This window comes from Leptonotus elevatus, chromosome 9, assembly GCF_054856555.1.
Source record: "Leptonotus elevatus isolate MCC_2025b chromosome 9, RoL_Lele_1.0, whole genome shotgun sequence".
Lineage (NCBI taxonomy): Eukaryota > Metazoa > Chordata > Actinopteri > Syngnathiformes > Syngnathidae > Leptonotus > Leptonotus elevatus.
The window spans coordinates 16,794,459-16,815,620 of NC_141247.1; the positions used below are offsets into that span (position 1 = coordinate 16,794,459).

The following is a 21,162-nucleotide window of genomic DNA, read 5'->3' on the forward strand; positions in this document are numbered from 1 at the left end:
GAGAGGAGAAATAGGGAAGTGTGAGTTCCCCTGTGAGTGTTTTTTTTTCTCTTTTGCTTCTCACATCATAGACAACGCGCATTTCATATGAAGGCTAAAGCTTCACGCCACCACTTTTGAACCTCAACCCTTCCAGTTGGCCGTCTGATGGTATGTCACATGCCTCTTTTAATATGACCATAATTCAATCCATCTGTCTACTGTATCTGTCTGCTACGTAAATAATGTTGTTAAAAATACATGACAATTAGATTTTCCTCAATCTATATGTATGTATATATATATATATATATATATATATATATATATATATATATATATATATATATATATATATATATATATATATACACTGGAGTTGACTGTGTATGTCAGGAAGCATCAGAAAAGAAAAGTTCCTGCTAAAAAAAATTGGTTAAGCTCATATTAGCTTGTAAATAAATAAATAACAATAAATGATAGAGCAATAGGATTTATGTATTAATGTTTATTGTTAGCATTTGTAGGTCTTTTAAAAAAAAACACACACACAGTTACTCAGAAGTTTGAGATGTCTTTAGAAACGCATGGCAGGCCATATTTAAATTTTTAGATGAAATTACAATTTAATTTAACTCCTCCTAAATGCTACTTTTATTTTGTTTGTACTTTATTGGTTGTTCTATATTATTAATACTGTATGTAGCCTTTGGCTAGTGGGCATCATAGTGATATGCTTATGGTGATATGCCAAACTCTTTTGAAACTGTAGCATACTGTACATGTATTTAAGAGGCTATTTTTAAACAAAAAAAACCTTTTTTGTTCTTAACTTGTATAAAATGTGTCACGACTTTGCAACTATAAGACGATGTGGGTCCCAGGGTGACAACAGTTGAGAGCCACTGGTCTAAACTGTAAATAATACCACAAAATCAGGACCCCCAAAACAGTTTAATGTCATTTCAAACACATTTTACAACATTACCGTGAACATTAAATAGCTTCAGAGATCTTAAAAAAAAGTGTTGTAAGTGTATCTGCACGTAACTTCAATATGCAGTTTAAATTCACAGTAACATACCAACATTTAATGCGTTACGTACAATTTCAACAATCTTTGTCACCAGTTACTACTTTGCTATCAGCAAGGGTTTGGATGCCATCATGTGGTGTAACAGAAGAGCACCAAATATATGCAAATGCAGTGACTTTTTCAGCAAATACATAAAGATAGGATCCACAGAAAAAGCAACAACCGGTAGGCCTACAGCAAACTGCAGGGCTTCACTCTACACGCTTGTTTAACAGTTGCATCATTTTCTTTTCCTCAGAAAGTTAGCATGGCCCACGAGGGACAAACTCAAAATGGCGTAATTTTGTAATAAGAATTAAGCAGGTCTTGCAGGGGTGGAACTATAGCACATAGCATGCGCGGGCACTAAAAGCTGTCACGAAGCCGATGCTACGGCAACTCCAATCGTGACATATTAGAAGTGTGTTAAAGCCAAGCGGGGCGACAAACACTATCACTGCCCTGCAAGCTTGATGCAACTTCCCCATCAGTCTGTCTGCATTTTTGGAGTCTTTGTGAGTCAACTGCCGATCATATTAAAAACACACAGACTTATTCTGGTGTATCATCATCATTAGGGACATAACAACTGCATAACAATTACAAATATCATCACAAGGGACACAGTAACTGCATAGCAACTACAAAAAAAAGTGACTAGACACAATAAGATACATTCATACATCATCATCATAAGGGACATAGCAACTACAAATACAATCACAAGAGACATAGTAACTGCAGAATAAATATAAAATAATATAATATTAAAAAAATAGGAGTGACTGCTCAAAATAAAAGTGGCTAATACATCATCATCATAAGAGACATAGCCACTGTAAATATTGTCACAAGGGAACTAGCAACTGCACAGCAACTGACAACTTCAATATCACAAGAGATATAGCAACTTCATAGCAACTACAAATATCGTCACAAGGGACATTGTAACTGCAGAGCAACTACAAAATAGGTTTGACTAGACAAGTGGCTAATACACCATCAAGACATAAACCAAGAGACATAGCAACTGCAAATATATTACAAGGGACTTAGCAACTAATGTCTTCATCATCAGAAAGTATATGGCAACTGCAGAGCAACTATAAAATAGGCGCGACGAGACAAGTGGCGGATAAATCATCATCATAAAAGACGTAGCAACTGCAAATATCATCACAAGGGACATTGTAACTGCATAGCAACTAACATCTTAATCAATACAAGTTAGATATAGCAACTACAAAATAAGAGAAACTAGACAAAATAAAAGTGGCTCATAAATCATCATCATAAGAAACGTAGCAACTGCAAATATCATCACAAGGGACATAGCAACTGCATAGCAACTAACTGACCCAAACCAAGTTGAATCAGTCGCACGCATTTCTGTACTTCCACTTGAGTACAGCGTGACTACTTTTGCCATATCCAATTTAGTTTTATAACAATACCGTATTATAGAATGATAAAGACCACAAACGATTTAGCTTTATGAAAATAAGCATGAATCACAAAACAAGTGCTCCTAATCTTGCTTGATGATCAGCTGAAATGAAGACGAAGTGCTGCTCCGTGTTTTGCATGTCTTGTGGTAGACTGACCACACAGATGAGCGATACAAGGAAGTGCTCACATTGACGGCGCGATAAAAGGCCCAGTTTCAAGTATCTGATTAACAGCTACACCGAATATGCACAACAAATGACAGACCAACACACCGCAGTAGCAACTTTCAATAACCTTGCACGTGACATTGATCTGTTGATCAATTCATTGCAGATTAACCCAAGCGTGAGCCATGTGTGAGAGCATTTTGGAAGACATTTTCATAAAGCGCTCGCAGCAGAGGAGGAAAACGTCGCCGTTGAACTACAAGGAGAGATGGTTCATCCTCACCCGCGACAAACTCTCCTATTATGACTACGACGCCGACAAAGGGGTGAGTATGAAGAGCTTTGAGCCTTGAATCCATATCCTTGAGGACAAATTGTGCACTAAATTGTTATATTTTCACATGATATATATATATTGGTTAACATTTTTAACTCATTCACTCGCAGCCATTTTCACTCAAGCAACCCCCTTCGCTCCCGGACGTTTTACTGGATTTTGACTGATTTTGCAAAGCCCACAGAATATTGTGTTCTATTGCTATAAAAACACGGAACCTTCCAAAAGAAAGATTAGAGTCTTTTCTTTCATCAGGAAAAAATTTTATATTTGTATCTGTTTTTCCATTTTGCAGCAATTAGCTTTAGAATATAGCAAAGTTTCATCAATAGTCACACTCCTGGTGAAAACACTGGGGAAAAGAGTTTGTTGCAACATGGCCCTGGTCGATCTCTTATACTCTGTTGCCACCTGCTGGCTGTTTTTGTAACATTGCTGCACAAAGCCTTCTGTATGCTTTAGCATTAAAAAAAAAAAACTTTAAAACATATAAATACGTCTTTGGGAGCATAGTAATATTTACAATAGAACGTATTTATATGTTTTGGGAGCAAATTAGTTAATTCGTTTTTTAGAGCAGGTTTGTTAGTTTTTATTTATTTATTTTTCCAAAAATGCTTCATTTTAGTTTCGTTTTAAGTAATTTTAGATTTTAATAAATATATCGAGTATTTGTGGAGTGTAAGATTAAAAAAAAAAAAGTGGCCCTAAAGTATTGTGTAATAAAGTAAACTGCAATTCCCAAATGACTTCTTTCTTCTGTACAGTAAAACAGAAATAATTGCGTTTAAAGTTAACACCGAAAGCTCATGTATAAGATAAGTGACCAGCCAATCACCGGAGCTAAACCCAACAGAGCATGTAATTTACCTCCTGAAGTCGAGACTGATGGGAGAAACCCCCTAAAAACAAACAAGAACTGAAAGAGGCCACAGTAACTACCTGGAAAAGCATTTCAAATGAAAAATGCAACATTCTGATAAGAGTTATGTCATCAAATAATAAATATTCTGTTCCAATACTTATGCTCAACTGAAAAGTGGGCGGCTTCAAACAAAAAATATATTTTGTCTCATATTCATCGTTTTGATCTCCAATACTTTTGGATGGGACTTTTTTGTCACATTTTTATTTGGTGATTTTGGCTCGACAAAGGTAGGAAAACACCGTTTTAGTGCACGGTCAATATTTTATTGTAAAATGAATACTTGATGTACTTTTCTCGTCCGTGACACAGAAGCGAAAAGGTCTGAGGGGCTCGGTGGACCTTGAGAAGATCAAGTGTGTCGAAACGGTGCAGACGGATCCCAACAGCCCGCAGGAGCGCATGTATGCATTCCAGGTAGAGATGATTGATTTTGACAATTGTCATCATATTGAATAGTGAATATTGTGCAGTATAAGAAGTGAAAGTATCAGATGCAGACGCGGGGGCTTTTGTGTCGGCTACTTCAGTCTTACCACACAGGAAGCAAGAGTGTGACATACAAAATGAAAAACTAGTAGTTGCGTTGCCTTTCAGGTCATTTACGACGAGGGGCCGCTGTACATCTTTGCGAAGACGGAGGAAGTTCGGGCTCAGTGGATAAAGAAGCTGAAAGAACGTAAGCACGCAAACTGATATCGCCGCCCTTATCATCGCTTGGTGGAGGAAGCGTGCGGCTCATGCAAATGTTCTGTGTGTGCGTGTGCGTGTGCGTGTGCGTGTGCGTGTGCGTGTGCGTGTAGTGGTGCAGACCAACAAGGACTTGATGCAGAAGTACCACCCGTGCTTCTGGATCGACGGCATGTGGTTGTGCTGCCAGCAGGAAGTCAAGCAGGCGGTGGGATGCAAGATTCTGGATAGCAAGAATGGTGAGGAGGAGTTGAGACGCACACAATCAAATATTCATATTTATATAGGAAGAAATATGCATACATATATGAATATACATTGTATAATTATATATTTTGCCAGCGATGTATAGTGACAGCGCAATTAAATGCTCTGCCACTAGATGGCGTGGTAAATTGAGACAATATCATTCTTTTTTGTATACCTGTACATACTTCTCGTGACATTTTTTTTCTGATGGTGTGCCGTGAGATTTTCCAAATCTCCATTATGAGGCAAATTATATCAATAAAGGTTTAGAAATTAACCTCAACCCCCCTCCCCCCACTTCCCCCAATAGGTTTCATGGCTCGGAGGGGATCCCGCAAACCTCTGCCCCCAACTCCTTCGGAGGTAAACACAAATGTTATGATTCTTTGTGCAAATAGATGAATACATAAATGAAATGTAAAAGTAGAATGTCACTCACTGAAGATGGGGTCGGCAAAGTATAGCCGAGCGGTCACATACGTTCTTTAATCCGGCCCATCAAGTAAAGGGGATTATTTCATTTTGTTTTACTTTATGTTATATTCTGCAGGCTATTTCTTGGATTACATTTTTGGTTGTGCTTCCACAATGACTCAAAAAGGCTAGATGCTAAAAATAAATTCCCCTTTCGGAATAAAAAAATCAAATAAAAAATAAAGCTTACAACAACATAGAACGTCATTTTGCAGTTTGCTTGTCTATCCGTTTGTAAATTGTCAGGCAGTATCCTGGTTTACTGAGGGTGACGTAAAACCATTTTGAATTCTGTGATTAGGGGGGGTTGGTTTCCCAAACAGCAAAGAGAAAGAAAAACTAGATAAAGAAAATTGGGATTGTGAAACAAACTACTTCCTGGTTTACAGATGATGATGTAAAATGACAAGACCATTTCTGTTTGTGGGGAGGGGGGGGGGGGTGTCAGTTAAACTAGCTACTTCCTGGTAACGACCTAATCATACCATTTTTGATTCTGAAGTTACGCTAAACACTTCAGTGAGTTTTATGGTGGGGAAAAAAACAAAACAACAAATCAGTTCTAAATGAACTCAAGTGCCATGTTTGTGTTTCCTTGTACCTTAATGCTGGCTGTTTCCCAATTTATGGAGAATGGTGAAAGTGAAAAAATGGTGATCGTACCATGTTTTTATTCTGGGTAAAAAAAAGCAAAAAAAAAAAGCAAATAAATCCAATCCAAACCAACAAAAGTGCCATATAGTAAAGCCCCAATTATTCAAATATAGGCTATATACTGCGTCTCGTTTATTCAACTCATTCACTGCCATTGACGTCTAAAATTAATTTGAACTATTTCTATTAGTTTAACATTTTTTACACTTTTGCTAACAAGAGTATGAAAACCTAAAAAAAATTACATTTAGAACAGATATAACATTTTTAGTGAAGTCATGCGATTAATTATGAAAAAATGTAATCGCCTGCTCCTCTCATTTTTAATCAGTTTTTTTTAAATAATATTTTCTTTTTTTTTTAAAGAAAAAAGAAAATATAACAAATTAGGGGCGTTAGTCGATTTAAAAAAAATCTGAATTAATCCCATGACTTCAATAGCTAACTCACGATTAATCACAAATTTTATATCTGTTCTAAATGTACAATAAAAAAATCTAGGTTTTCATACTCTTGTTAACAAAAGTGGGAAAAAATGTGAAACTAATAGAAATAGTTCAAATGAATTTTTGACGTGTATAGCCGTCAATGGCAGTGAATGAGTTAATTTTGCTAGCTAGCAAACAGGCGTTATGGCGCTTTATTATTTTTAAGGACAAGCCCGGCCGACGGTTACCCCCGCAGCTTCCCGAGGCCGACGAGCCCTGCGTGGCGATGAGCGTCGTAGCTCAGTACAACCACCCGGCCATGATGTCTCATGACCTGGAGCTGAAGAAGGACGAGGAGTACACCATCCTGAACATGTCCGACCCCAACTGGTGGAGAGCCAGAGACAAATACGGGTGGGTGAGGCCATCCCCTCAGGTTGGATGCCTCAACAATAAGTGTTTAAAAATGTGTTTCATTTTGTAGAAATGAGGGTTACATACCTAGTAACTATGTGGTGGAAACTGGACATGGCTTAGACAGATATGAGTAAGTATCAAGTATGAGTATGCTTCCTTAGATTTGAGCATTGATTTTCCCCGTAAAATGATAGACAACTACAGTTTCTTTCTTTTCAAAGTTGGTACTGCAAGAATACAAATCGCAGCCAGGCAGAGACGCTACTGAAGACTGAGGTAAATCTTATTAACTCATACACTGCCATTGACGGCTATAGACGTCAAAAATGTATTTGAACTATTTCTATCAGTTTAACATTTGTTTCCACTTTTGTTAACAAGAGTATGCAAACCTAGATTGTTTTTTATTGTACTTTTAGAACAGATATAAAATGTATGATTAATAGTGAGTTAACTCGTGAAGTCATGCGATTAATTGCGATTACCATTTTTAATCGCCTGACGCCCCTAATTGTTAATGATCTTTTCTCTTCTTTTTTTTTTATCGCGTCAGGCGATTACATTTTTTAATTGTAATTAATTGCATGACTTCAATAGTTAACTCACGATTAATCACAAATGTTATATCTGTTCTAAATGTACAATCATTTTTTTCTAGGTTTTCATACTCTTGTTAACAAAAGTGGAAAAAATGTGAAACTAATAGAAAAAGCTCAAATTAATTTTTGACGTCTATAGCCGTCAATGGCAGGGAATGAGTTAAGAAGCCTCATCTAAAGCATGCAGTATTTGGATCGTCTCACTTTGTTGTCTTCCAGAACAAAGATGGAGGCTTCCTGGTGCGAGATTCCAGCAAGCCAGGGAAGTACACGGTGTCTCTGTTCAGTAAAGGAGGCGGGTGAGTTTCACTTTGCTGCACACTACACTAATTTACAGTAGCCTATAATATCATGTACCACAAAAGAAGAAGTACAACAGAAACAGTGGATGGTTGCTCACATGTAAAACCGTCTATGCAAAACTCTGCTCTTATCTCCCTGACTCCATCCGCTCTGTGGCTAATAATAATAGTGCATAACACGCGTCATGTGATCATTTCCTTCTTCCCGTCCGCAGAGAGGCCGGTGGCAGCTGCAGGCATTACAACATCTGCACCACCCCCCAGGGGCAGTTCTACTTGGCCGAGAAGCACAACTTCAACACCATCCCGGAGCTCATCAACTACCATCAGCACAATGCAGCAGGTTCATTACATAAAGATAAAAAAATATATAAGCAAGCTTCTGTTTTTTTAGATCCAATGCCACATTAAAAAAAAAATAGAATCATCTTTAATGTCCTTTTATGGGCGGATCCCCAGGAAGTCGCATCGCTATGGCCTGGGGGTTGAAATTTGTCCTTTTTCTCCTCTTTTTTTTTTTTTGAATGGGTTTACTTGAATAGTGAAAAACCTACATCATAACAATGCCAAAAACAAATTGGCACTCATTTTGACCTTCTTTTTATTTTATTTTTTACCTTTATTCTTATAAACACGATCAATCTACTTTTACGCTTGATCCACCTTACTAATACTTTCATGTTCTTTTCATCACCAGGCATGTTTAGCAGGCTGAAATATATTGTGTCCGATCGGGCACTGCCTCCATCCACAGCAGGTCTTGGCTATGGTAAGTCAAGTGGCATTGAGATAACTGTACAATGCAATATCAGTGTGTTGAAAGTATTTTTAAAATGTGTTGAAATGGCGCCAACAAGTGTGTTTAATTGTAAACGGCGGACAATGCTCAATGTTGTTTTAAGACTACATTACCCAGAGTGCCACAAGGGGGCGAAAAGCGGAAGTAGAAATGACAATGACGCTGTCAGCTACATAGATAGATAAAATGTGTTGAAATGGCGCCAACAAGTGTGTTTAATTGTAAACGGCGGACAATGCTCAATGTTGTTTTAAGACTACATTACCCAGAGTGCCACAAGGGGGCGAAAAGCGGAAGTAGAAATGACAATGACGCTGTTAGCTACATAGATAGATAGATGGATGGATAGATAGATAGATAGATAGATAGATAGATAGATAGATAGATAGATAGATAGATAGATAGATAGATAGATAGATAGATAGATAGATAGATAGATGGATGGATGGATGGATGGATGGATGGATGGATGGATGGATGGATGGATGGATGGATGGATGGATGGATGGATGGATGGATGGATGGATGGATGGATGGATGGATGGATGGATAGATAGATAGATAGATAGATAGATAGATATATATAAAATAGTTTATGACTCAAATAAACATAAATGCTATCGCTAATAGCATTCTTTAGTTAGTTGAAATTGTGACGCAGGTTTAAAGACTACATTACCCAAAATGCTGTAGGACTTGGATAGTACTTTGTTCAATGCGACTTTACAAGCAACATGAAAATATATAAATACAACAATACAAGAATATCTATATATATATATATAAACAGATATAAACAGAGCCAAACACACACACAGCAAAGACGACATAAAAATGTGTTTGTGTTCCGCAGGCATGTGGGAGATTGACCCCTCCTGCCTCACTTTCATTCGTGTCCTGGGTACGGGTCAGTTTGGCGTGGTGCAGTACGGAAAATGGATGGGCCAGCACGACGTGGCTATCAAGATGATTAAAGCCGGAGCCATGTCGGAGGAGGACTTCATAGAGGAGGCCAAGATCATGATGTAAGCACAATCGGTCACAAGGGGAAGGGTCCTTAAAGGAACTGCCCCACCATGCGTTGGATCACGACTCGCCCCGTATTTCAAACTAGGATGCTCAACCACGAGAACCTGGTGCAACTGTACGGCGTGTGCACCAAGCAGAGCAGCATCTACATCGTCACCGAGTTCCTCTCCAACGGCTGCCTGCTCACCTACCTGCGGGAGGGCCTCAAGCAGCAGCCCACTTCCGTACAGCTGCTGGAGATGTGCAAGGACGTCTGTGAGGGGATGGCCTACCTGGAGTCCAAGCAGTATATCCACAGGGACCTGGTGAGAGGGCACAGATTGCATCATCTGACTCACTTCAGTGGACATTTTGAATCACGTCCATTCATTTCCTTCCCAGGCTGCCAGGAACTGCTTGGTCGACGGGAATGGAACCGTCAAAGTAGCAGACTTTGGCTTGTCAAGGTGTCACTCTAATTAACACTATTTACAACCTAAATCATCATTTAGTTCTATGAAATGAGATAAATTATTCCCAGCTGTCAATCTCTTCATTTTGTGGTGTTTCTCGTGGCCGCACTGCTTCCAGTATGTCGTCCAAGTTAAATGTTTTTTTTTTTTTTTGTCCAATCAGATTTCAACTTCTTCAAAAACACTCGTGCTGGTTTAATTACTCAAGTTAAAATATCTTCAGGTACGTCCTAGACGACGAGTACACGAGCTCTGCGGGTTCCAAATTCCCCGTCCGCTGGTCGCCTCCCGAAGTTCTCCTCTATTGCAAATTCAGCAGCAAGTCGGACATTTGGGCTTACGGTGTGTGTGTGATCGTGTCGTCCAAAAATCCATGTTTGGGTTCATAAGTTGACGACACAAATGTCAACCCTTGCATTTACAGGGGTGCTTATGTGGGAAGTGTACACACTGGGGAGGCTCCCGTACGACCGTCTGAACAACAACGAAATCGTGTCTCAGGTGTCCCGAGGCCTCCGACTGTATCGCCCCCAACTGGCGTGTGAGAAGGTCCACAACATCATGTTGTCGTGCTGGCTCGACGTACGTACAAATCCACATTGGTAATGTGGGATTTATAGTAGTGCTGTCAAAGTTAAAGCATTAACTCATTAATTAATCACCAAAAATGATCGCATGAATCATGTATTATCGCAGATTAATCACACTATTATTTTTTGGTCCTTTAGCGTGACAGCGGATGGTTACGTTAAAGGCAGAACAGGTTGTTTTGAGCAATAAGCATAAACACGTGCATTAAAATAAAGCATTTAATAAATATTTGCGTATGGCATTCAGAATATTTGTTGATGTCAAACTTTTGGGGTCATTTGTTTTGCATTATAAATTATGCAAGTAATTAACTGATTAGAAAAAGTGGTGAATGAGCGTGTGCTGTGGATACAAATTTTTGAAGACATCCTCATAACATTAAATGTCGAAAAAATTAACACATAACAGGTGCTCTTTAAATTTGGCGGGCAAAAAATGTGGATAAAAAAAGCCTTTTTAACTCATTCACTGCCATTGACGACTATAGATGTCAAAAATTCATGTGAACTATTTCTATTAGTTCATTTAATTTCATTTTTTATGAAAACCTAGAAAAAAATGTGTGTATTGTACATTTATAACAGATATAAAATTTGTGATTAATCGTGAGTCAACTATTGAAGTTGTGCGATTAATTACGATTAAAAAATGTAATCGTCTGATGCCCCTTCTTTTAAATTAAAATTTGTAATTGCAACTAATCACATGACTTCACTAGTTAACTTACGATTAATCATAAATTTTATATCTGTTCTAAATTAACAATTTTAAAAAATTCTAGGTTTTCATATTCATTGTTAGCTTAAAGTGGAAAAAAAATGTTAAACTAATAGAAATAGTTCAAATGATTTTTTACGTCTATAGCCGTCAATGGCAGTGAATGAGTTAATTAAGTGATTAATCATGATTAATCAAAATTCTAAGATGTGATTTATCCGATAAAAAAATGTAATCGTTTGACAGCTCTAATTTATAGCAATACATGTGATGCCATTTTCAGTCATCAACAAGTGGCAAAATGGCCGCCCCCTCTGATGCTGCATAATTCATATTCCAAAAACGCAATTAATCAGAATACTGTATCGCGTTTAGAGATTAGGTTGAGGTTGGTTGCATATATGGACTTTATTGTACCGATATAATGTGAAATCATTCATAAGATTATTGTTTTAGCGTGTGACAATTTATGAAATTATCCAGTAATTTATTTAAAAGTGAAATATGAAACATAAATTAAATTGTAATTCAGTATGCATTTGACATTATTTGCTGAAATTATCATTCTGTTTTGTTCATTTTAGAAGGCCGACGAGAGACCCACCTTCAAGGAGCTGGTGTTCACTGTTCAGGATTTGCTCTATGAACTCCAGTAGATGACAACAGCAGCAGCCTGGAAAACGCAAACATTGAAATGTGTCACTGCGAGTTACTGGTTTGAAATGGCTCACTTTAGCACTGATATTACGTTGACAAGCATTTTGTGTTTTATTCAACAAATAATGTTTTAAGTGAAACCGTACTTTGTGAATGCATATCTAATTGCACAAATAAAATATGTCAGACTTTTGAATTGTGTCTACATTATATATATAATACTCTAATTTATTTTTACTCATTTATAACCCCCCTAAGTTCCTTCATCAAACAAAGAGTATAGAAAATAAGGGAGAAGATTGAATATAAACATTGAATACAATACAAACAACAAGAACATAGAACACACCAGGGAGGTTAAAACATATACGCTATACAAAATAAAATCAATAATGTAACAAAAAGAATAAGAGAATACAAAATCATATAAATAAATGCAAAAGTTTACAATAATTGTACACTAAAAAATAATTCCTCATGCATATAAAAAAAAAAGAATAAAGAAGAGTTTCTTATGTGTAAATTTAGATTTATGAATATAAAATTTAGCTAGAACAATAAGGTTTATCAAATAAAATTGTGCATAGACATTTACCAAATTCAAATACGCCAAATAATACATGTTTCAAAAATTAGGAAAAATCTGGATAAATGTGGAATATAATAAATTGTGATAATCTACCCCAGAATTGCTTTGTATATGGACAATACCAGAACAAATGGACTAATGTTTCTCTTGATTTGTCACAAAAACTGCATCGAGGTCTTTCTTAGATTTCAGCAGATACACATTCGTTGGGTAAAATCTATGCACCATTTTAAAGGAAATTTCTTTAGCTTTGTTTGTAATGAAGAATTTATGTGGCAAAAGCCAAACTATTTCCCAATTTATATTATTGACAAATAAAGACCAATATGAAATTGCAGAGGGTGTGGAGACAATGTCTCGCTGAAAAATAAATTGCGAATTAAGCTGTTGTTATTCTTACAGTTTCCTGTAAAACACATGTTTCCAATATAGGTTTCAGTAACATTCAACATTCGATACATAGGTTGAGTGTCTTTTCCAAATGACATTCTGTAAAGTGCAACAATACTTGGTGGAACGGCATCAATCACAATTGAAAAGTCTTTCGGAGTGACCGGGAAACCATAGCGAGCCAAAAAGTCTCAATAAGTATAAAGTTGTCCATATGAAAAATGTATGAGGAGTAAAATTGTGTTTGTACATTAAGTTCCAGGCTAGTACTAGTAGCATTTGTTTATGGAATAAGGACAGCTTAAAGTTTGTCAGGGTTGTAGGTGCATTATAAAAACTTTTTTTAGCCCACCAACTAAAGAAAAAACATATTGGGGAATACATTTCCATATAGATGTTGGAGGAATTGTCTAATCCATTTAATTTTAAAAGTGTATTCATCCATCTAAATGAAGATTGTGCGCAATGAAAGATGACGTTTCAATGATGTCATACGACCGCGCCCGACGCCGTGCGATTGGTCCGTCTGTTTCCGGTCCCCCAGCGGCGCCCATACATCCACGTGAAGGTCAGCATTTGTGGCAAAAGGTGTACTTCAGTCGTGGATTTGGATTTCGTCAGAATAACGTCGACTTTTATTCGAGTATGGACGGAAAGGCGGCGAGCGCGGACCCTCAGCTACAGCAATTCATCGAGGTCGAGTCTCAGAAGCAGAAGTTTCAGCAGACGGTGCACGAAATGATGGAATTGTGCTGGGTAAGTTTGGTTTGCCACAGCTAGCTTTGGCAGTGGTATGCTAATAGTTCATAAACAGGTCTGGTCGACTTGAGTTAGTTTTCTGCTCTTCTTTTACAATATGAGGATTACGTGAATTCGCCCGTTTGTCAAGTGCTGCGATGCTAAAACTACCGAGTCTACTGTCTACAAATGATTACGGTGTAATCTGCATGTGTATTTCCGTAATTCATTTTAATTTATACAGTTGATGAACAGTAGAACACGAAGTGGTAAAGCTCGTCAGTGATTACCTCAAATGTGTGGTGTTCAAGCGCCTGTGCCAGCGGCGGAATTATGATAGTTGTCTTTTCGTTAGACACGGGAACATGGTGCGTTTAGGCTGATTCTCAATTATAAGAAGGGTATGTCCAACAGACATGTTTCTAGAGTTCCTTTTCAAGTTTTATTCGATACATTTTGAGTTAAAGGCCCACACTTAGTGGATATGGCCCTACGTGACAGATGCGTTCCCGAACTTGTCACGGCGGCTCAATTTTGAACTCCCAAGCGCCGTAATTATTTTAATGACTTACTATATTTCAAATAGTTTTAAAAAGATGTATTAACTGTGTTTTCACGTCTTACAGACGTGTATGACACGATTCTTTTACCGAAGGCGATATCTGTCTTAATAGTTTAGTTTGCTTGACGATGTGTTCACGAGCTTACAACAGTGGCGGCATTTGGAACACTCAATAGGTTATCTTAACAGTTTGTGTTGTCTCCCCACCAGGATAAGTGCATGGACAAACCGGGGCCCAAACTGGATTCCAGGACGGATGCGTGCTTCGCCAACTGCGTGGACAGATTCATCGACACCAGCCAGTTCATACTCAACAGGCTGGAACAGACGCAGCAGAGGAGTCGAGGGGTTTTCTCAGACAGCATGACGGACTAACGTGAAGAGGGCACTTGCTTAACTACGCCCACGTTTGGATCAGACATAAACTAAAGCAACACTGTTTTGTCAAAAGTGCCTCACATCAACAGCTTGTTTGCTTTCTACTTTGACTTGCAAAACGGGTCTTCTGGCGCTGGCATTTTTTCCCCTTTAATCGTGTCAACCTAAGAGATCAGTTCAGTAACCACTGATTTTGAAAGTGGAAAACATTTTTAGGAGGAGAAGCAAGATATGTAGGAGGACATTGTGCCCCGCAGCCACAAAAACTGCAGGTCAGGTTCACACCTTGACTGGAGGATGTATGTGTGCTATAAGTGTTAAAAGTTGGATTGTACATATGAAATAAATCAAGTTACCATTTGTCTGTCTGTCTGTCTGTCATGCATGCATGGATGTGAAAGACACAAAGTCAACAGGAGGAACATAATTTCTTTGGTCTCACAATATGAGGTACAGTATTACAATTACTGAAAGTTATTCCAACTTGCCCGCTATTGTAATTGTTTTGGTTTAAGAAGCAGTCATAAATAAATGGAGAGAGAGAAAACCCCCCCAAAAATACTGGAAAATACAAGCTGAAGCACAAGTTCAGGTTGTGTCGCTGCAAAAATCCACCTATAGATTGCCATATTACATATATATATATATATATATACTTCCTGTCACCAACAACTGGAATTCCAACACTTTCTCACCTCAAGACCTAAAATCTGAATCACAGTAGGTTTTCCAGTGTGGACAACCATTTGAGGAGCTACAATATGCATTTATCCTGCTTGAACTTAAATAAACCAGTGCTCTGACAAAGGGATGCAAGAGAACTAATTACAGGTGATAAAATGAGAAAAAGTGTCACATTCTAAAACGAGAAACAGCAACAGTCAAACCTCAATGCCTTCAATTCCTAAGGGGATAAAACTTATTAATCTTAACATTATTAATATTCAAATGTAATTCATGTGCAACACATTGTAACTATTTAAACTATGGTTGTGCTTTAAAGTCCTCTATAAATAAGACTGAATTAAAGCCTAAAGAATTTCGAGTGTTAGGGAAACATGCCTTAAATTCCGCGCTCCTCACAAGACCACATTTCAGCCAGCATCACAGGATCAACTCTTGTGTTTACTCTTTTGAAAACGTATCTTGACAGGCCGGCAGCAAGAGATGAAGAAGCATATTCACTTGAATTTAGTGACACTTAAAAGCAGAAAAGACAGTCACCTCCTCTGTTCAGTGCGTGTTTCGGTGTCATGACAGTTGGAGAAAGTGAATTCAAAAGCAATAATGAGCAGGTAACAAAGGAAGAAATACACTGAGGTCTGAGGTGTACTGATTGGGTTATTCGTCAAACCCAAAAAGTAAGGTCAAATGAATAAGCCACAAAACAACAACATTCTGTGGGCTAAAAACTGTTGGGTCAAAAATAACAAATTGCACTCTAAAAAACAGTTGGGACAAAAATAACTCAATTATGCATCACAAATGGACGATCCTCTTCATGGCTCAATTTGACCTAACTTTCGGGGTTGTTTTATACAAAATGACCCTTTTTTTGTTTACCCAAGTAAAGGATCTGACCAATATGTATCAGTTGTTTTACGCTGAAAGACCCATTTCTTGACTCAAAGTTTAATTAAATGGACCCAAGTAGAGGATTGGTCCATTTTTTTACCCATAGTTGGGTAATTTTTGACCAAACTGTTTTTTAAGAGTGTGGGTAAAAAGGAGTGACACAATTTTTTGGGTTAGTCATCAAAACCAAAAAGTTAAGTCAGATGAATAACCCACAAAACAACTAAATTTTGTGGGTTAAAAACAGTTGGGTCAAAAATAACCCAAATTGGGTCAAAAGAGACTGACCCAACTTTTTGGGTTAAATAACCCAAAAAGTTGGGTCAGTTAAATAACCCAAAAAGTTGGGTCAAATGAATAACCTTAAAAACAACCCAATTTTGTGGGCTAAAAACAGTTGGTCCAAAAATAATCCAAATTGGGTCAAAAAAGCCTGACCCTACTTTTTGGTTTATTTTTTCCCCATTTTTTTTAAATTTGGGTAAAAAATAACTCAAATTAGATCAAAAACTTTTTCGGTTGTTGATCAAACCCAAAACATTAGGTCAAATGAATAAAACACAAAACAACTCAATTTTGTGGGTTAAAAAACAGTTGGGTCAAAAATAACCCAACTTCTTGGGCTATTTAACCAAAAAGGTGGTTTGAATAAAATAACTCTCCCAAAAAACAACCCAATTCTGTGTGTTGACAACACAATTTTGTGGGTAAAAAAAGAAACCACATTGGGTCAATGAGACTGAGTTACTTATTTAACCCAGTGTTTCTCAATTGTTTTATGTTAAAGGCGGTTTCACCTGCCCCTCGGGAAGGCTGTCCTGGCAGGGGAGGGCAGCGTAAGGCTGGGGCCCCCAGCATAGGTCCCGAGGCCTCTTCCTCAGGTAGCATGGCATGGAGTCCCAGCTGAAAGTGATGTCCCTGAAGGCGTGCAGCAGGAAAATGCCCAGCACGATGGTGAGGAAGCCGCTGATGGTGCCCACCACGGCCCCGGCGCTCATGCGCAGCCACTCCTTGAAGAGGATGGCGGAGCAGGCCATGACGGACGTGGTGAAGAACACGTAGTAGATGGGCGTGACGATAGAAGTGTTGAAAATGTCCAGGGCCTTGTTCAGGTAGCTGATCTGGATGCCGACGCACAGCATCAGGCAGACCAGCAAGCACCAGAAGAGGGGATCTTCCAGCACGGCGGTGCCGGCGACCAGTTCCTTAATGCCGATGCCCAGGCCTTTGACGCAAGACACGGACAGGGAGCCGATGACGGAGCAGATCATGATGTAGACCAGCACGTTCTTCTGTCCGAAGCGCGGCGCCACGGCGAAGATAAGCACCAGGCTGCTACCCACAACGCACACAGCAAACACAATGAAACCTGGAGGGGGGAGCATTACAGAAAAAAAATTAATATTATGCACAGGTAGCAAAGCTAAAGCCAAAGTCCCTGCATAATTAGCACAAGCCACAAAATGGTTTAAAATTGCATATAGATGCCATAAAATGGCGGCAACTTGGCAACTGGTACTTTTGACTGAATAACACTCCTCAACTCACTTCAACATACTTCCTTGGCACAAAGACGCTACAAGATGGCAGAAAATTATGTGAATTCACGAATGCTAAAGCATAAATATTTGGTGGTACTTCTACTTTCTTACTGTCCATTCTATACGATACCAGAAAAATCTACTCAAGTACAGCAACAAAGTATTTGTAGATGGTTCCGTCCCCCGTCTTGTATTTGGAGGTGGCAAATCCAGGTCCAGAAACTAGAAACCCTGCCACAGTTTTGGCTTTAGCCACAGGTGCTAGCTCCTTTGGTGCTCATTTAAGTGCTAGAGAGCTAGCAGTCTAGCTAGCATCTGGGGCATAAGCCAAACTGTGGCATTTAGCGCCAGGTGCTATCTAGCGAGCTACATTGGTGCTCATTTACCCGCTAGGGAGCTAGCAAGCTAGCTAGCATCTGGGGCTAAAGCCAAACTGTGGCATTTAGCCCCAGGCGCTATCTAGCTAGCTACATTTGTGCGCATTTACCTGCTAGGGAGCGGGCTCGAGGTGGTGGTGTGGTACTGCCACTTGTCTACGATGCAGGTTGAAGTGGGTTCGCTAGCTAGCATCAGGGGCTAAAGCCAAACTGTGGCAGGGTTTCTACTTTCTGGACCTGGATTTGCCACCTCTGCTTGTATTCTACAATGTATTCTCTCGACGGTGTTCGTTAAGCACGCTTCTCACCCGGATCTTTTAGTTTCTCCGCCATGGCGCTGAGGGAGGCCACCTCCTCCTCTTGGGGGGCGTGCACCACCATGACGGTGGAGCCCAGCACGCACAGCAGGCAGCCCATCTTGCCGTGTATGTTCAGACGCTCGTTGAGGAAGTACGACGACAGCACGGCGCTGCGCACAAAAGTGTTCTCAAAAATATCTTCCCCTCGACTTGTAAAGTTTTTTATTTTTTTTAAAGGGCGCTTGAATGCTGACACACTATTAGAGCAACACTGAAAGTCAAAATACTACTAGAATAAAATCAGATCTGTGTGTTGTTAATGATGTATTATTGGAGTAATGAAAACAGGAAAATAATAATACAATAATGATTGAAGTAGTCGAAAAAAAAAAAATTCTGACAATACATAGCATATAATTTTACAAATAAAAAAAATACATGGTAACATGAAAACAAGTATAATTTTTCCAAGACCAAAGTTATAATTTTACATTAATAAAATATGGGACTTAACCGAATAAAATCATAAGATTACAAGAATTTTTTTTAAATTTTACTACAAGTATAATATAGTAGAATTATGAGAATAGTCATGTAATATTAGAAACTTTTTTTTCACAAAAATGAAGTCACAATATTTTATATAATTGCATGAATGATGATGTCTTTAAAAAAAAATTTTTTTTATGATGATAAAGTTGTAATACAAGAATATGGTCGAAGTAATGTATTGCAATGAAGTTGTTCGAGTAATATGATGAATACAATGAAATAAATTGGTATTTAATATTTTTTTATATTATATGTGTAAAGTCATAATTAAGGTAAAAAAAATTAGGAGAATAAAGTAAAATTTTTACAGAAATAAATAACGGAATAAAATTGGTTACGGTAGCGGGAAATACAATTTTCTGAGAATAAAGTAATAAAATTAGTATAGAACATAATATTGCCAGGAAAAATAAATAAATAATAATTTTACAATTTACAATAGAATTATGACAAGAAAATGCATTAATAATTACAACTATCAAGTTGTATTTTTTGTTTTTAGCAAAGCGTTGTAATACTCCGAACATTTTTGTTTTACACTAACAATATTCTCAAAATAGGGGAATAAAGCCTCCATTTATTGCCGCAATATTACAAAATTGTCCTTTTATGAGAATAAAGTTGATCAGGAAAAGAAACTCAATGATGTCAGAAGACGTTAGAACTTCAGATTCCTGTAACACTCACCGCCTTTGCGAAATACTGTATTAGTTTCCCAATAACTTGGGACTGCTACGATATTCTGTAACGGCGTTACGCATCAACCCGCGTTTCAGAAGTCAGCATTCACACAACTTCTTGTAAATACTGCGTGGTGACGTACCTCACGAGCACACTCAAAGCTCCCAGAGGGGTGACGAGCGTGGCTGGTGCAAAAGCGTACGCGGCGAAGTTGGCGGCCTCTCCGGTTCCCACTGCAACATGATCAGTTTGGTTGGATGTGTGCGCACAGAAGAAGATCAAATAAAATGGAAGATAACGTCGGAGCGCCACCAAATCATAACGTCAACTGACTATCCTGGTCCAAGTATCCTATGAAAGAATCAATGCCTAAGTACAGATAAGTTGTTTTGAACTTTTTGCCACATATTTGTATTTACTCTATTTGTTTATTTATTGTGGTGGTATTTGGAGAGGTAAGTAAGTGTTTTGTGAGGAGGTGATTGGTGTAAAAAGTACAAGTATGGGAACAACTGGTCTCAACTGGTCAATCACTTACTTGAAATAAGCCCCGCCCACCACAGCCATTCTTTCAGGTAAGCATAGCCACCTTGACCTTGAGAGACAATAAACTATAATGATGATGATGATGATGATGATGATACTTCTACTGCTAGGATAAAAGGTATATATAGGATGGATGGATTGATGGAAGGAAGAGACGTACCTGCTCGCATGGATCCTTTGCTGGCCAATCGCAGCAAACCTTTTTTCTTCAGGATGAAACTTGCGCCGATAAAAAGACTGGAGGACACGGCCAGAGAGAGGCCAATGTAGAAGTCCACGCGACCCGCTTCCATCTAAGGCAATACTCAACAACAGATGAGAACAATGGATTTTTTGACAGAAAAAAACACTTTCCACTTCCCTCGACGAACACACAAGCCATGTTTGTACATCACATGACGGCCCCGCGAGGCGAATGAACTCCAACTACTTTTTGGGTGGCGTCGAGTAAGTCACGAGTCGGCAAAAACAAACATTTAGCAAGGAAGTTTGAAGCCTCGAAGTGGACCCTAACCCGGTCATAGAGAATACTAGGAAGTACAAAATTAGTGTACCTCGGTGGTCAAGTCGACTCCATCCGTCTTCGTCGCCGTCATTAGCGGCAGCGAGACTCCACGGACCGCTACGACCTGCCTGAGTGGTTGGTCATGTGACCCGTGACAGTAAAGTTACGTTAGCGTTGCAAGCTAACGTTGAATTTGTATTAAACTCCTACCACGATTCATGGAGAAATGTTATAACTTTACTTAAATAAAGTCTAAATATTACAAGGTTTATTTTCTTTGTTTGTATTTCAAGACGGTGAAGATGTAATATATCACCGTTCAGACGAAATTAAGATTTCCGAATCATACATGGGCCCTGAACGCACCAAGGCGTTCACAGCGCAATTTGATTGGCTCGTTAGAGGTCATGCTCATCGATTTGATTGGAAGATATTGCCT

The 21,162-nt window shown here is 38.5% G+C and overlaps 3 protein-coding genes across 3 annotated transcripts; 2 read left to right on the forward strand and 1 right to left on the reverse strand.

The window, feature by feature from the left end:
• Nucleotides 1–30: 30 nt before the first annotated feature.
• On the forward strand, nucleotides 31–12,186 carry btk (Bruton agammaglobulinemia tyrosine kinase). The gene is made up of 18 exons (XM_086084716.1): nucleotides 31–150; nucleotides 2,837–2,996; nucleotides 4,245–4,349; nucleotides 4,530–4,611; nucleotides 4,736–4,861; nucleotides 5,182–5,234; nucleotides 6,654–6,841; nucleotides 6,912–6,974; nucleotides 7,066–7,120; nucleotides 7,663–7,742; nucleotides 7,961–8,088; nucleotides 8,443–8,514; nucleotides 9,398–9,569; nucleotides 9,659–9,878; nucleotides 9,955–10,019; nucleotides 10,249–10,367; nucleotides 10,450–10,607; nucleotides 11,918–12,186. The coding sequence occupies exons 2-18, from the start codon at nucleotides 2,856–2,858 to the stop codon at nucleotides 11,987–11,989; spliced, it is 1,899 nt and encodes a 632-aa protein (XP_085940842.1). The 5' UTR covers nucleotides 31–150; nucleotides 2,837–2,855; the 3' UTR covers nucleotides 11,990–12,186.
• Nucleotides 12,187–13,498: 1,312 nt separating this feature from the next.
• Nucleotides 13,499–15,009, forward strand: timm8a (translocase of inner mitochondrial membrane 8 homolog A (yeast)). Its single transcript, XM_086085104.1, has 2 exons — nucleotides 13,499–13,725; nucleotides 14,480–15,009. The coding sequence occupies exons 1-2, from the start codon at nucleotides 13,615–13,617 to the stop codon at nucleotides 14,642–14,644; spliced, it is 276 nt and encodes a 91-aa protein (XP_085941230.1). The 5' UTR covers nucleotides 13,499–13,614; the 3' UTR covers nucleotides 14,645–15,009.
• A 742-nt stretch (nucleotides 15,010–15,751) lies between these two features.
• Nucleotides 15,752–20,901, reverse strand: LOC147168581 (magnesium transporter NIPA2). Its single transcript, XM_086085748.1, has 6 exons — nucleotides 20,773–20,901; nucleotides 20,379–20,511; nucleotides 20,211–20,267; nucleotides 19,815–19,905; nucleotides 18,449–18,609; nucleotides 15,752–17,591 (listed from the first exon to the last, which is right to left on the reverse strand). The coding sequence occupies exons 1-6, from the start codon at nucleotides 20,812–20,814 to the stop codon at nucleotides 16,999–17,001; spliced, it is 1,077 nt and encodes a 358-aa protein (XP_085941874.1). The 5' UTR covers nucleotides 20,815–20,901; the 3' UTR covers nucleotides 15,752–16,998.
• Between the last annotated feature and the right edge of the window lie 261 nt (nucleotides 20,902–21,162).